At 38.9% G+C, this 14,503-nt stretch overlaps 2 protein-coding genes across 7 annotated transcripts in view; both read left to right on the top strand.

Annotated features, from left to right (window-relative positions):
* The window catches only part of LOC135743397 (uncharacterized), a 17,613-nt gene extending 12,614 nt beyond the window's left edge, over positions 1 to 4,999 (top strand). The window contains exons 10-13 of the mRNA XM_065261081.2: positions 1,806 to 1,928; positions 2,027 to 2,192; positions 3,764 to 3,849; positions 4,662 to 4,999. Coding sequence (XP_065117153.1) covers positions 1,806 to 1,928; positions 2,027 to 2,192; positions 3,764 to 3,849; positions 4,662 to 4,750 — 464 coding nt within the window. The 3' untranslated portion in view covers positions 4,751 to 4,999. The remainder of the gene's footprint in view (positions 1 to 1,805; positions 1,929 to 2,026; positions 2,193 to 3,763; positions 3,850 to 4,661) is intronic.
* pianp (PILR alpha associated neural protein) lies at positions 4,762 to 14,503 on the top strand. Of its 6 annotated transcripts, none has more exons than XM_073811620.1 (6): positions 4,762 to 4,901; positions 5,957 to 6,009; positions 6,215 to 6,567; positions 7,448 to 7,526; positions 8,765 to 8,884; positions 13,067 to 14,503. In XM_073811620.1, exons 2-6 carry the CDS (start codon positions 5,999 to 6,001, stop codon positions 13,086 to 13,088), a joined length of 585 nt encoding a protein of 194 aa, XP_073667721.1. In that variant the 5' UTR covers positions 4,762 to 4,901; positions 5,957 to 5,998; the 3' UTR covers positions 13,089 to 14,503. The 6 variants fall into 6 exon arrangements, with proteins under 6 accessions (XP_073667721.1, XP_073667718.1, XP_073667720.1 ...); XM_073811617.1 differs by lacking the exon at positions 4,762 to 4,901 and adding an exon at positions 5,130 to 5,442; XM_073811619.1 differs by lacking the exon at positions 4,762 to 4,901 and adding an exon at positions 5,130 to 5,522.

The following is a 14,503-nucleotide window of genomic DNA, read 5'->3' as shown; positions in this document are numbered from 1 at the left end:
CAGAGGTCCCGCCATGTTTCTACAGTACCCCTAAAGAGACAAAAAGGACACATTTTGTCCCTACGTTGTCTCAGATGATGACATGTTTGTCCTGTGGCAGCTACCGTAGCTTCTCTATGTGTCTCTAAATTGATAGGTGAGCTGTGGACTGAGCTGTCCACAATTTTCAATCAAAAACCCCAAACTGCACCTTTAATGGGGACATTTCACAAGACTTTTTTTTAAGATGTCAAACAAATCTTTGGTGTCCCCTGAGTACGTATGTGAAGTTCTAGCTCAAAATACCATATATATAATTTATGTTAAATGTTAAAAATTGCCACTTTGTAGGTGTGAGCAAAATGTGCCATTTTGGGTGTCTCCTTTAAAATGCAAATGAGCTGATCTCTGCACTAAATGACAGTGCTGTGGTTGGATAGTGCAGATTTAGGGGAGGTATTATCCCCTTCTGACATCACAAGGGGAGCCATATTTCAATGACCTATTTTTTCACATGCTTGCAGAGAATGGTTAACCAAAACTAAGTTACTAGGTTGATCTTTTTCACATTTCCTAGGTTGATACAAGCACTGGGGACCCAATTATAGCAATGACATGCAGGCGTGTATTCACAAATAAGTCCCTTTAGAGTCCTGATCACCCTGTTGTGATTTATTTTGTGATTACAACCAGCTTGCTGTACGATATGCCTTACATATTACATAAATGTGATATATAAATAGGATAAAGCTTGACTTTGATTTTAAATGGTCTTTTGGTTTTAGTTATAGAAATACAGTTTTAGTACATCTTTTTTTAAAGACCATGAATTATTTCAAATAACACCTTGTATTTAATTTTATATATTGAATAATTTGCTGTTTTCTCTTTTTTTATGTAAAGCAGCTTTGAAACAATGCAACATTGTAAAAAAGCTCTGTATAAATAAATTTGCATTGAAAATAGAAACAGAATCAGAAGACAGATGGTGTTAGGGGTAGTAAGGGGGAAATGTAATGCCATAATTTTATCAAATATAGAGAAAGCCCTATGAAATGAAACCTTGTGTTAATCTCAAAAGTAATAATGTTGCTTTTTAAATAACTAAAAAGGGCAGGGAAAGCTCCTTTTTATATATGGATAGTTGAATTCTGTAGCAATAAATATTTTACCACCCCAGCAGACCTTCATTTGTTCTTTAACTCAGGGCCATTTAACAAATGTATTAACGAAATACATCTTGACTGAGTCTGTTCGCTCAGAGCGGCTAATATCGTCTGTGCAGAAATCCCAGTGGCTCTGAGAACACAGACAGTAGAGGGTCTGTTCGCTTCAGGGCAGCGGAAAGACATAAAAACATCCAGAACTTTCTCATTTTAATCCCGTTTTCTCACAGGAGGTTTGCGCTGAAGGCTATTATGTCAGAAACCTGTAAACAATTACATCAGATAAATCAGTTTTACGGGTAGAGACGCACAATATGAAGTGATGTTATAATCGAGAGCGCTGAGCTTGATAATGATGCCGGTTCATCAAAATGCTTATTACGAGGGCTTTGAAAGAAATAATGAGCTTCATACAGGCAGAAAAATGTTTGTATTACCGACATAAAACACACAGCAGAGTCGGCAGCTATTGACAGAGTAGACTAAGGTATAAATTAAGACAAATTAAGTTAGTTATGTTACATTTTCTTTATGGTTTACGGCGGGGCTCCGTTATGAATTAAATTGCTTTGTGTACCAAATGGTCCCATAGTTCAGTTTCAGTGAGGGAATGTTGCAACTCTTAATGATGTGTGTTTGTTCTCTTTCTTTACTTTACAGGCGTAGTGACCAGGTTAACCAATCACAGCAGCACTGCAGGTGTCACAGACTGTGTCAATCAAATACCAGGTCTTTTGATTGGCTCTTGTTTTGACCTCGCCACTGGAGAAAGCACAATTAACTGTAAGCGATTCTGATGTCATGTTTTTAACACCACTTAATATGCAAAATCTTGAGACAGATTTAACAGTATAATCACTCCCTCCCATCCTCTCTTTCAGTGTTTTCCCTTCCCCAGTGTAAATACCTGGTTTCGCTCACTTCGTCAGATCTTCCCAGAATTCTTTGCTTTGCCGCATGGCTAACAGCAAGCGGGGATCACCGGTGGGTCACGGGGGGTCGTGACCTCATCGTTTGGGAGCAGCTTCCAGCTAATTACAAAAAGAGGTGTGCCTAACTAACTTCATTCCTTGATATATCAAGAGTAGTTTGCACCTCTTCCACGCCATTTCTTAGGTCTGGGTGCTAGCAACACCAAGGTCACAGGTTTGATGCTTTTTTGCATTAAACTGCATAATTTGAATGCACTGTAAGTCGCTTTAGATAAAAGCGTCTGCCAAATGAATGAATGCAAATGTATAATCTCAATTCCCTTTTTTTTCCAGTTTCTAGACCTTTCACCCTCGTATTTATTATGTATATTGTGCGTATCAATTCACAGACAGATTCCTGCACCTCTATTACTAATATAAGGCAGTTCAGGGTTTTATTCAGTCAGTATATCAATATGTACATCTGTAATGAGATAGCAGCTGGAATAGAGTTTCTTTGGGATGTCTATTAACGAGAAGTCTACAGGAACGCTCCAGGCGCGGTTAAATTGACAATGAGAACTGTAGCGCGCTTGTACCGCTGGATGCCGAGCCAATAATGACTTTTGTGCAAAAATATTGATTTCTTGGTAGTAACTGCATTTCTGTACAAACTCGAGAGCCAACCAGTGGGTTGTGACACAAAAAATGGACTGCAGGTCTTTTGTAACAGGAGTAGGGAACAGCAGGGGGAACACGATGCAAAAGGCAAATAATAAAAAGCAACTAACCATACAATGTATGTGTGGTTGGTTTGGACCACAAGATCAACTTTCCAAAGGGTGGAGACAGTGTTTCCCATATCTATTGTTCTGGGTCAAAGTTTGTATGTTTAATCGAGGCAAGAAACAACAATCTATTGATTGTAAAAGAAAATGTATCCAGACTACATTAAATATGCGTTCACTTGTTTTGGATAAACATGGTTTGTGTCGACCACAATGTGTTTTGTGCTGCTGCGAGCCATTCAAGTTCCGGAATCATTTGGAAGGCAAAATTGGCACTTTTCCAATTTAGCCTATATTATAATAACATTACATGTTGTTGAGTGCAGTTTTGTGGTGGCTTAAATACATGAAAAGCTCAAATGCAAATGCTGCTAAACTTCCATTAAAAATGAGATGAAGATAGAAGTAAATTGGATAGAAGTGGAGCTTTTTCCAAAAGTTTGCATGCACTTAGAGGGTTTTGCAGTGAAATACTGTCAATTTTGTTAAATACCAAATAACTAAAGTGACATTTGTAAAAATGTGGCATTTCAATTATTGACTAATAACCTTTTCATTGCCATTAAAGTGATTATACTTAAAGTGAGTACTCCTTAACTGGTAGGGCATGGTGCTAGAAATGCCAAGATCAAACCAGATTCACAGATCAAACGTATACCTAAAATATAAGTCGCTTTGGGTAAACGCATAAACCATAGATTTTAAAGTTACACAGCTTTTAACCTCGCTCTTGATGATCATGCTGCTTCATGTCTTTATGGAGGAAGCAGTATATATGATGAAATAAGTCATTCAAAAGTCATTGCCACCAAAGCTGCTTTGCTTTTTTTGCTTCGGGCGTGTAAAACATCATTCTGTCTTTGTAAACAGTGTGACCCGAGTGCCCTCCACTGACAGTTTTCTTTTGTTTTGTCTCTAGAGGCGATGTTGCAGTGAGAAGAGACAGCCGATTGGAATATTCTCTCCTGGATTCTGACAGGGACTCGGAGGGCGACAATAGTGATGGTAAGGGAGAGAAATGGTGTTAAATAATACAGTGACTTATATCATTGATTACATTTAAATAAAACCAATGAAGTTAAAGAGTGAGAAACCACACATTGATTTCACAGTGTTGCTTATGTATTAGTATTCTCACAGCCATAAACACCTAAAAATAACAGTCGTTAGCATGAATTTACATAGCTTCCTTTTTATTATGCTCTGGTGTGAAATAATTCATTGGTTACACTGAAAAGTTGACAGAAAAGGTAAAAACAGTCCCCTATCTATCACTGGGATAGTACCCTTTATAAAGGTAACATTTAGGTACATATATATTAGGGATGCATAACAATTAATCATGATTAATCTATAGCAGAATAAAAGTTTTTGTTTACATTATTAGGTGTGTGAACTGTGTATATTAACTTTGTATAGATAAATCACACACATGCATGTGTATAGTTAAGAAATATATATGTGTATATACATTTGTATATTATTTTAATTTATATTATATATAAATATAAATACCAAATATATAAATATTTTTTTTCTTAAAATTATACATGCATGTGTGCATATTTGTATATACATAATTATTATACACAGTTTACACACATATATGATGTAAACAAAAACGTTTATTTTGCTATAGATTAATCGCGATATGATCATCGGTATATACACATAATAAAAAAATGACAATTTTTTGAAAGCTGCTTTTTAAAGGTGCTCTTCCAGAAATCAATGACTGGAAATTCATTGGTCGGAAAGTGTAGGAAACCGGTTCAATTTACTGTTTAAACATTAACAAATATACTTCTACTTTCCAGTGGACTACGATGAAGACCTCACACCCCAGGATCCACCTGAAACCGAGGAACCCTCAAGTTTTTCATGGTTGCGTTGCGTTCTTCAGTGAGAGAAAGAGGAGGGGTGAACGAGAGACAAAAAGAGAGAGTGAAAGAGAGAGACAATATGGAGGTCGAAGGAGGGTTGAACAGAAAGAAATGTCAAGGAAGAAAAATAAGAGGGAAGGTCAAGGGAGGATGATGGAGCGCAAGAAATAAAATGTGAGAACTGAAGTGGAACAGATTGAGTAGAAAGAAGGACAACAGACTGTAAATGTTTCTGTGTAAATGTTGATCCAATAAAACCTACCACCACATTATGTTTGTGTGCGCGTGAACGTATTTATCATTTGCTGGCGTCTGTAACACCTTTTTCTAACACTACATTAATGCGTATTGATTTCCCGTCGCTGCCACTCTTAAATAAACAAATACTTTTTCTCTACCTCGGCCGGCTATCATAATATTAATATCATTTGTTTCTTTTCTTTCCAGCTATTTGCGTCTTTCAAATTCTTTCATTTCCTCCTCGCTGTCTAATTAATTTGAACCAGTTAAGTAACATAATTAGTATTTCAATCTTTCCTCCAATCCCATTTCGCACCCTCCCTCTTGTCTCTCTCCCTCTCTCTCTCTTCCCCTCTTCCGCACTCTATTTCTCACTCGCACAATTTCTACATGTCTCTGTCGCTACGGCAACCAATGCTTTTCCCTACTTCCAGGCTCTCTCTATTTCTCCCACTCCCGTCCTCGGCGGCTAGAGGTAGGCACGTGAACTGTTATCTCTGTTGAGGGTCTGAATCTGCGTGCTTATAAGTGTCTCCGTGTGTTGTGTCTCCGGAAGTAAGTGTGTGACATTTTTATATATGGATACACATGTTCAGTGTGGTGGTTATTAACAGAGGGAATGTAACAGGTGTGTATTGCATTTAGGAGTTTTGTGTGTTTTTTCTGTAAATCCCACACGCGTACGATGTAATATTGTGATGATTAATGAATGCACGGTTAATCTGAGTGAGTGAGGGAGCGAGTGCGCGCGCGCGTGTGTGTATGTATGTGGGCGTCAATGTTTAATGTGCATCTGAGTTGTTACTGTGAGCGCAGCCAGTGTGCGCGCGTTTGTGCATATGCATGTTTATGTTTGTGTTGTCTCTCAGCCCGCAGGGCATCACTCCACTACAGCCATCTGTTTGAATCTTTTAGTTAGTGTCAGGACCGACCCCTTTTGCCTCTCAATCTCCTCACATTTTTCTCTCTTTTTGCCATTTTCATTTAAGAGATGATTGAAGCATCAAGGACTCAGTGAAAAGCCAGAAGCGATGGAGAGATGGTAAGAAATTGAGCAAGCGTTAAACATACAGACACACTTATTCGCAGTTAGTGTCCAGCAGCTCAATGGGTTACATCAGCTTCTGCTTAAGTCTCTTTCCATCACCGCACGGTTCGCACCTCTCTTGTGTTTCTATGCATCTCTAGCTTTTCCTTTTCAATCCCTCCTTCCGTCTTTCCATTCCTTTGTCTTTCCTTCCCCTCAGCTCCATCTCTCCCCACATTGGATTCATTCCCGTTTGGAGCTTCCTGCTGGTCACTGTAATTTTTCACACTGCCACCGGTGACACAAATGACAGGAAGTGGGAGGAGCTCGGCGAGATGCAGGTGCCGGTCACGGTGCAGGCCACGACCACTCAGCTCTGGGCTGTGGACTGGGGTCCCACGCAACCCCTGGAGGATGAAACGCATCACTTTCTGTCCAGCCTGGAGACCGAAGGTCTGAAGATGACCACCTCTGAGGAGTGGTCGCCTCATCGGGGCCCGCCTGCCAATCAGACGCAAGAGCCAATAACTGGAGAGGAGAAGAGAGATGCAGAAGAGCAGGAGACCCAAGAAGGTTGGTATGCTTGAATGGTTTTTTTTGTCTGAAAGCGAAATTGCCAACAGACGCTGGGCTCGTGCTGTTTCTTCACGGCAATAAATTTGCGCTCGAGGAGAGTGTAGATTTCTCTCCCATTGAGCGAGAGGCAGGCATCAATCCAATCAATACAACTTTACCTGATTATGACACTGTGCCCACGCTCTTCGCCCCCACGTTTTCTCGCTCTTCTCCTACTCCTTATTGCATTCACCCAATGCACTTACACATGCTGTGTTTTGCACTTTGTTTGGTCTCTCTCCTCGGCTTTAATTTCTTTTTATTGCTTTTTGTTGTGAGCCATTCGGAATGCATTGGGAAATGCCTTTAGAATTTCAAAACAATTCCTGAATTTGAAGGCAACATCAAAATACAGAAAGGTTTGAATGAAATTTTAGGATACGCATATTGCTGTTTAGTTTTAGTGTGAGCTAAATGTTTTCACACGTGGATGGGAAGGAAGATTTTGGGATGCTTTAATTTAAATTTACACTTCAGACGCTTACTAAAGGTAAACATTGCTTTTATGAGCATGTTTGTTTCCTGGGTTCAAACCCATGACCTTTTTTTGCAGCTAGTACAATGGACTATACAGGAGGACATGTACAATGTAAATTGCACTAATTTAACCCAAAGTCTTGGGTCTAAAACAGATGGATCCAAAAAACATGATATAAGAGGTTGACTTTACTTTGCATTTCTGTAAATTCCTTGTCCTGTCATTCTGATTGAAACATTTCCAACATTTCCATGATTCAAATTGGAATTGGAATGCTGTGATTCAAATGAATGAACTCATAAATTGAATTTGACTCAATACTTAAATCTGTATTTCCTGTCTTCACACTTCTTTCTTCAGTGGACCCACAGTTTTATGTGACAGTGACAATTTCATCCCTGCTGATCCTCTCTGCCGTCATCATCTCTGCTAAACTCTGGTGAGACATTTTAACACTTAAGTGCTGCCACGTTTCTGTCATACATCCCCTGACACCGCCCGCTCGTGTGTGTGTGTGTTTATTGAGTTAATGAACAATGGTGTGTCATCATAGCAGTTCACACTTACAAAGTTGGATTCTGCTTTTCTCTATGGAACTGTTGAAATGTCATCTGTAGATATTCTAACTCTGGAGACACTAACTACGTGGACACCTTACAGTGTTTTATTGTGCTGGTTTAATTAGAAATGTAGCCTGGAGCATTGTGGGCCATCAGGCGCGAGACCGCATTTTCACTTGCTTGGACGGCTGCATTCGATCGAATAGATGATCATTAAAATGATCTAGAGAGCTGAGGAATGGTTCATATCATCCTGAGTGTAACTATAAACAGGGCGGTGACGGGTTATAAGTCAGATTTATTCGTACTTTTAGTTTACGCTAAGATTTTTCCCAGACTAAGTTGAGTACCATTGGAATGTGTCGAACATTTAGACCAATCACGTCCTTTCTTTTTGATGCGGCAAAGCAATGATGCAGGTACAACAAATCAGACATTATGAGAGTGTTTGTGAGCTTGTTTGTAAGACAGATAGAGAGTTTTAAAACTGTCACATTGGAAATTATTGGCGGTATGAATGTTAATGCGAGCCTGCCGCTCAGGTAGAAAATCAGGCCGGCGTTCGGCTGAGTGAGCTGAGGGCATTTTATTGCACGCACAAGCAAGCTACATCTACGCAATTAATCTCTCTTTTGGCGTTTGCTTGCCGTGACACCTTCCTGCTCATTTAACAACCCCCAACCCGCCTCCCATCATTCAGTCAATGCAGAGGTGGAGTGAACTCACCCCTGACTCAGTGTAGATAAGTGTGTGGGGCATTAATATTGCATGACTGTGTGTCTCTCCATGTCAACACACTGTGGTCCTCACACTGGGTCCCGGACACTCTGTCTTCCTAACTTGGTTCCTGGACAAATATGATTTTAATCTAACATTTCGGCATCTCCTTTTGTGTCATTTCCACTTTATTTCACCCCTTCTGTTTAAAGCTCAGGGCGGCCTATCAAATTAAACCAGAGAGTGAATAAACTCCCTGTCAATGTCACTGAAATGTTTGGTGTTTTTCCCTTTTTTCTGCTTAATCGCCTTTTCATGCCTGTCTCACTCTCCTTAGTGTCTGTATTCTTTCACTGACTCTTGTCCTACTAATCTTCCTCTCTCTCTCTCACTCATTCAGTTACGACCGCAGCTTCTCCCAGCGTCCTCCTCCTCTCTCTCTTGCCATCCCTCGTTCCATAGTTCAGGAGGACAGCAGGCAAACACTGCACAGCACTCCATCTTTCCCCGACAGAGAGAGGTAATGTGTGTATGCCTGTGAGACAGAGGAAGGGGGCCAAAGACCGGTTAAAGTACTTATCGTGTGTTTATGTGTGTGTGGGAGAGAAAGTGAGAGAGAGTGCAAAGGAGATGTAACCAGGTTTATTAGGGCACATGATTTGTTTGAGTTAAAAGGATAGTTCACCCAAAAATGAAACATTTTCTCATCCTCATGTTGTTTTAAACCTGTATGAATTTCATTTTTATGGTGAACACAAAAGAAGATATTTTGATAAATGATGGTACGCACACAGCTGATTGTAACCATTGACTTCCATTGATATTGAATCATAATAAATATTATGGAAGTATTGTGATAAATGATGAAGAAGCTATTTTGATAAATGATGGTAAGCACAAAGTTGACGGTACCATTGATATCCATCATATTTGTTTTTCCTACTATGGAAGTCAATGCTTACAATCAGCTGTGTGCTTCCTTGCCATCATTTATCAAAATATCTTATTTTGTGTTCATAAGAAAAAATTAATTTAATACAGGTTTAGAACAACATGAGGATGAGTACATGATGATATAATTTTCATTTTTGGGTGAACTATGCCTTTAAAGGATCACAAATATAAGAAAGTAGTTGTCAAATAACATGGTTATTAAGGTTAAAGCCATGTAAGCAATATTGAAAAAGTATACACTACCGGCACTTCCGGGAACTTGACTGTAAAATTCGTCACCGCCCCTTACACAAATTTGACGCTGTTAGAATGAAAGGGACATGTTTTTATATTGACCAAAATAAATGTGTTAATGTATCTTTCATGCTCAATGGCAGGCAGGGTGGAGAGATAATTAGACAACATGTTTAATCTGAGTGATTTTTTCTATATGGGGAGGCTGCAGACCTGGAGCCGGTAGATCTACGCCCCTGGCAGTTTTACGCCCCTGGCAGTTTTGCGCCCCTGTTGCTTCTCATGCGTTCATTAGGGGGAGAGGGAAATACAACTACGATACTAGCCTATTTAAACAACCGTTTATGAGAACTATTGATTAATTTTACACATTTAAACGAAAATTGTATAAACTTACAGTGTACACTGCAGTCTGCACACTACGGAAAAATCCATATAGTCCAGGTCTGGTCATCTTGGTTTTTATTATTGGAGATAAAAATAAGGATCATGGTTTAAATAATTTTGCATCATGATACGAGTGTATATTAGCGTGTTTTCCTGTGGCATTTGAAATCGATTGAACCCGGAAGCGGCGCATGATGACGTCACACAACTATTTATATTTATTTATAAACTGTTTTTATATACAAGAGACTGGCTGATATGATGTTGTGATTTTATATTAAGTTACATTTAGATATTAACCATATTTAGGCCATTAGACATAAAGTACTGTAATATGGATCCTAAATGCTGTACAATTCACAGGTCGTCATACAGCTACAAAACATGTCCTACATAGCATTTTATGAAGACAAACACAATAACTTTTCTAAAATTCCAAGAGTCATTTAAAAGAAAGAGACAATATTGTGGTTCACAAATTTTTTTTATTAACACATGACTTGGTTATTTCTTAATGACTCCTGTACATGACACTCCTATGGTTTACCACTCTTTGAATGTTTTTTTTTTATCCTGCTATCAAAGTGCTCTCGCTCACTAATAAAAATAAATAAAGCAAAGGTTGAATAGTGTTAGAAACAATGGTTACTTATAATTAATGGCAGTATATCGCATCAATCGTTTATAAATAATAAATGTATCATTATAATACAATCAACAACAATAACTTTAGCTGATTATTTAACATACCTCAATTCGTATCGCTTCAAGAAGGTCTGCTGCTATCATACGGTCTGCTGTTTTGATATATGACTAGGCTCATATACTAATATACAGCCTCCCCCTACTGGGCGCACGAGGAACAACAGGGGCGTAAAACTGTCAGGGGCGTAGATCTACCGGTTCCAGGTCTGCAGCCTCCCCCTACTCGATTTTTTTAAGTTATTTACGCCTGCCGGCTGTGTACGAACGTTGCTTTGTTTCGCTATTTTGTATGGAAGTCAATGGGAAGTCTAGTTTGTTTTCCCCCAAAAGTGGGCGTGAACCTGTTCAGAGACATTGTTGCGCCGGTTGTGCATATGTCGGGTCGAGTATCAAAACACACTTGTAGCCAATCAGCAGCAAGGGGTGTCTCTACTAATAATGAGGAGGATAGAGAGAGAGCGCAGTTATACTAATTTGAAAACCACGCCCATCGGGAGGGTGGGAACAATCCAACCATCTGCATTAACTTTGTATTGCGAGAGGCCGCCTCCTTGTCATTTCTGGCTTATAACAAAAACAGAATAATACCTAAAAGCTGCTGTGTGACAAGATGTACAGCTAACAAGCCAAAAAAACAGAAAAAAGTTTTTATAAGATGTCGAGACGTAAAACTCAGCCTTTAAGGAGAAAAAAGTGGACTTTTTCCTCCAGTGGGCGCAGTTCTACTAATAGTAGTACTATGAAAAGTTGCCCGTTTCCACTTTTGTGTCTTTAAACGCTCGTTTTTTTGGGGTCGGCAGCTTATAAAAACTTATTTCTAGATTTTTTGGCTTGTTTGCTGTACATCTTGTCACACAGCAGCTTTTAGGCATTATTCAGTTTTTTGTTATAAGCCAGAAATGACAAGGAGGCGGCCTCTTGCAATAAAAAGTCAATGGAGACGGATGGATTGTATTCCCCCCGTTGGGCGTGGTTTTAAGGTTATGACGCGTTGCACTCTGTCTCTAAAGAGTGCTCAGTTCTATACTGGTAAAAAAAATCAGTCGAGCAAGGACACTTACTAAGTCTTTGAGCCTGCAACATGTATCTCCTGTGTACAGGTGTTTGTCTGCAGCAACGTTCCGACCTCTGCCTCTTAAACTTGCTGTTGAATGTCTCTTTAGTGAAACAGAGCAAAACTTTTCACACATTGAAACATGAAGTACTACCAAACACATTCAACCTGGATAACCATAGTAATGCACATTACTTTCACTCATTTACGACATCATACGCATGGCCAGTTCCGCCATAGTGGTTGTCTGGGATGTGTGGGGTGGGGCTATTAAAAGACAGTCCAGATCCTTTTGGGGGTAGGGGCGTGTTGACAACGTTTACCAGAAAACGCTTATCCCACCTTCAATCTCGATCGAGACTTTTGAACATTTTAAAATGTGCATAAATGAAGGGAAAGTATGTGTTTTTAATCAGCTTTTAGACTTCTTTAAGACTTACAGGCTTTGCATTATGTCATATTCAGCGTAGCGCTCTGCCAGCTGTGCCACAAGAAAGCTCAAATGGTGGAAACAAAAGAAAAAACTGAATGACTATAATATACACACTGGGATTATGCAAAACTGATTTGTTGTAATATGTGGAACTCTCAATGGCCTGCACGATATTGAAGACAAATTTGATATGCAATATATCTTGCAAAATAATGCTTTAAGTTTCTAAAATCAGTCTAAATTGTAATAAAATCTTTCTGTGGAAAGCAAGCATCACTCTCGGGGTCACACTAATCTTCCTGCTTCTTGCATCAACGTACTTTCGAAGTATTAAATTAATTATTTAGGAAACCATTGCAATATGCATACTGCAAAATATGCACATATTTTGCTAGTTTTAATATATCTTGCAGTCCTATTACAAGCTTATAACTCCAAGTAGGATCATTCTACAAGAAATAATCTCCACTATGGTATCCAACCATGGCACTGCCAGCTCATTTGCATTATAAAGGACACACCCAAAAACGCCAAATTTGTGCTGGCACCTACAAAGTGGCAGTTTTAACATGTTATAATTAATTATCTATGGTATTTTGAGATAGAAATTCACATACATTCTCTGGGGACACCAAATATTTATTTGACATCTTAAAAAAGCCCTGTAAAATTCTTCCTTTCACGTAATTTAGTGTATAAGTATGTACTCAGTTCAGTGATGGCTTGCAAAGCTAAAAAGTCGTTTAAAAATGTTGTAGATGTTTTCTTCAATATGTGTAAATATTTGAGAGAGCGAGAGCATGCCATCCATAAAATCGTTCCAGTTCCACCTGCTCTGTGAATTTCAGAGTTAATCTCACACTCGATAATAGACTGCAACTCATGTTAATTTAATCTGCCGTCTCTTTCTTCATCTCTTTTACCCCTCGCTGCAGGATACCGGTGGTCAATCTTTGAGGAACCGACTGTTCCGAGCACGATAATCATTTCCTGTGGGATGTCACAGACTTTTGTGTGGCCGCTGGTGTGAACATGTGGGCAAACCATCTGAATGTACATATGATGTAGATAGACATGTGTGGAATTCTGGCTTGGACTTGATGAAGACGTGGGTATGTAACGGAGCACTTAGACGGGTTTCATGTTCTGATGTACTTCTTCCACTGCGGTTTGTAGAGTATTGTATTAATGAGCTTTCCATGCAGCCATTTACTTCAGGAAGGGCTCCAGGAATGCTACTCAACCATGAACACAATCATTAGCTTCTGATCCTCAAATAAGCTGTGATGTATGTAGTCATCAATTTAGTATCCAGTGTGATATGCTCATTGCAGCCACAGTATTCTCATGCATACAAAGACCTAAAGGTCACATCTCCTAGCGCTGCCTTTACCACATTTTGTGTAGCATTTATTTAGGCCTAATGGCTGCGGTTATTTTGACGAGTTAAGTATAGTTAACACGCTCTTTGTTTTGTCAAACATAGCTTTGCGATCCATGGCAACTGCGGACCGCGTTGACGTGAACCGATATATAATAAGATCTCTGGAAGAACCTCTGCTGTGTTAACTTATAATTTACACTGATGATCAGGCGAATGCTTTTGTAATTATGGATCAACATCTGTTGAGGTGTTCGTGAAACCTACGTATTTCTATTTAAAGCGTGCTGTATGCCTATCAACATTAATCTTCTCCATGATTCATGGCCATATACAGCATCTCTGCCTGGATGCGTTAACTATACAACCATGATTGAGCCATTGTTAAAACTGATTTTTTTTTGTTTACACACAGGTTATAGCACTTTTATAACAACATGCATCATTCAGTGAGTATTTTGTGGAAATTTTATGCTGTTTACGAAGAGCACAATCCTGAACATTTATATTGAGATGAAATATAAGATTGTGGTTTGGATTATATAATTTGCAAATAAACCACCCCAAGCTCTTTTAGAAAGCACAACTTTATTTTAAAAATTGCTACCCAGTGTATATTTTTGCATTTGTCATTAATTTTGCTGTCTCAGTAGAGAGCAACCTTTAAGGATTCAAATTACTTTAATAAAAAATCTGCTTTAGGCTACATTTTTGTTCATGGAAATTGCCCCCTTTTATAACTAAGAGTGAAAACTCAAACAACAAATAGTTGTCCAACTGGGTTGTCTGAATTTTTTAACGTTTCGATGTGCCATTAAAGTTCATAGCCATAATAGAAAAAGGTATCTTTTTTTAAACATGCACAAGAAGCTACATCATGTGAAAGATGTATTGAACAAAAATTACATCGTCCATGTAGCACTGCCTTAAATATGTGATTCAATGTACTATGGAAATCAATAAAGCCATCTCTGGTGTTACAAACAGTCAA

Source organism: Paramisgurnus dabryanus, chromosome 13 (genome assembly GCF_030506205.2).
Source record: "Paramisgurnus dabryanus chromosome 13, PD_genome_1.1, whole genome shotgun sequence".
NCBI classification, from domain to species: domain Eukaryota; kingdom Metazoa; phylum Chordata; class Actinopteri; order Cypriniformes; family Cobitidae; genus Paramisgurnus; species Paramisgurnus dabryanus.
The sequence above is the reverse complement of the archived record's forward strand: the minus strand, read 5'-3'. Positions and strand labels throughout refer to the sequence as shown.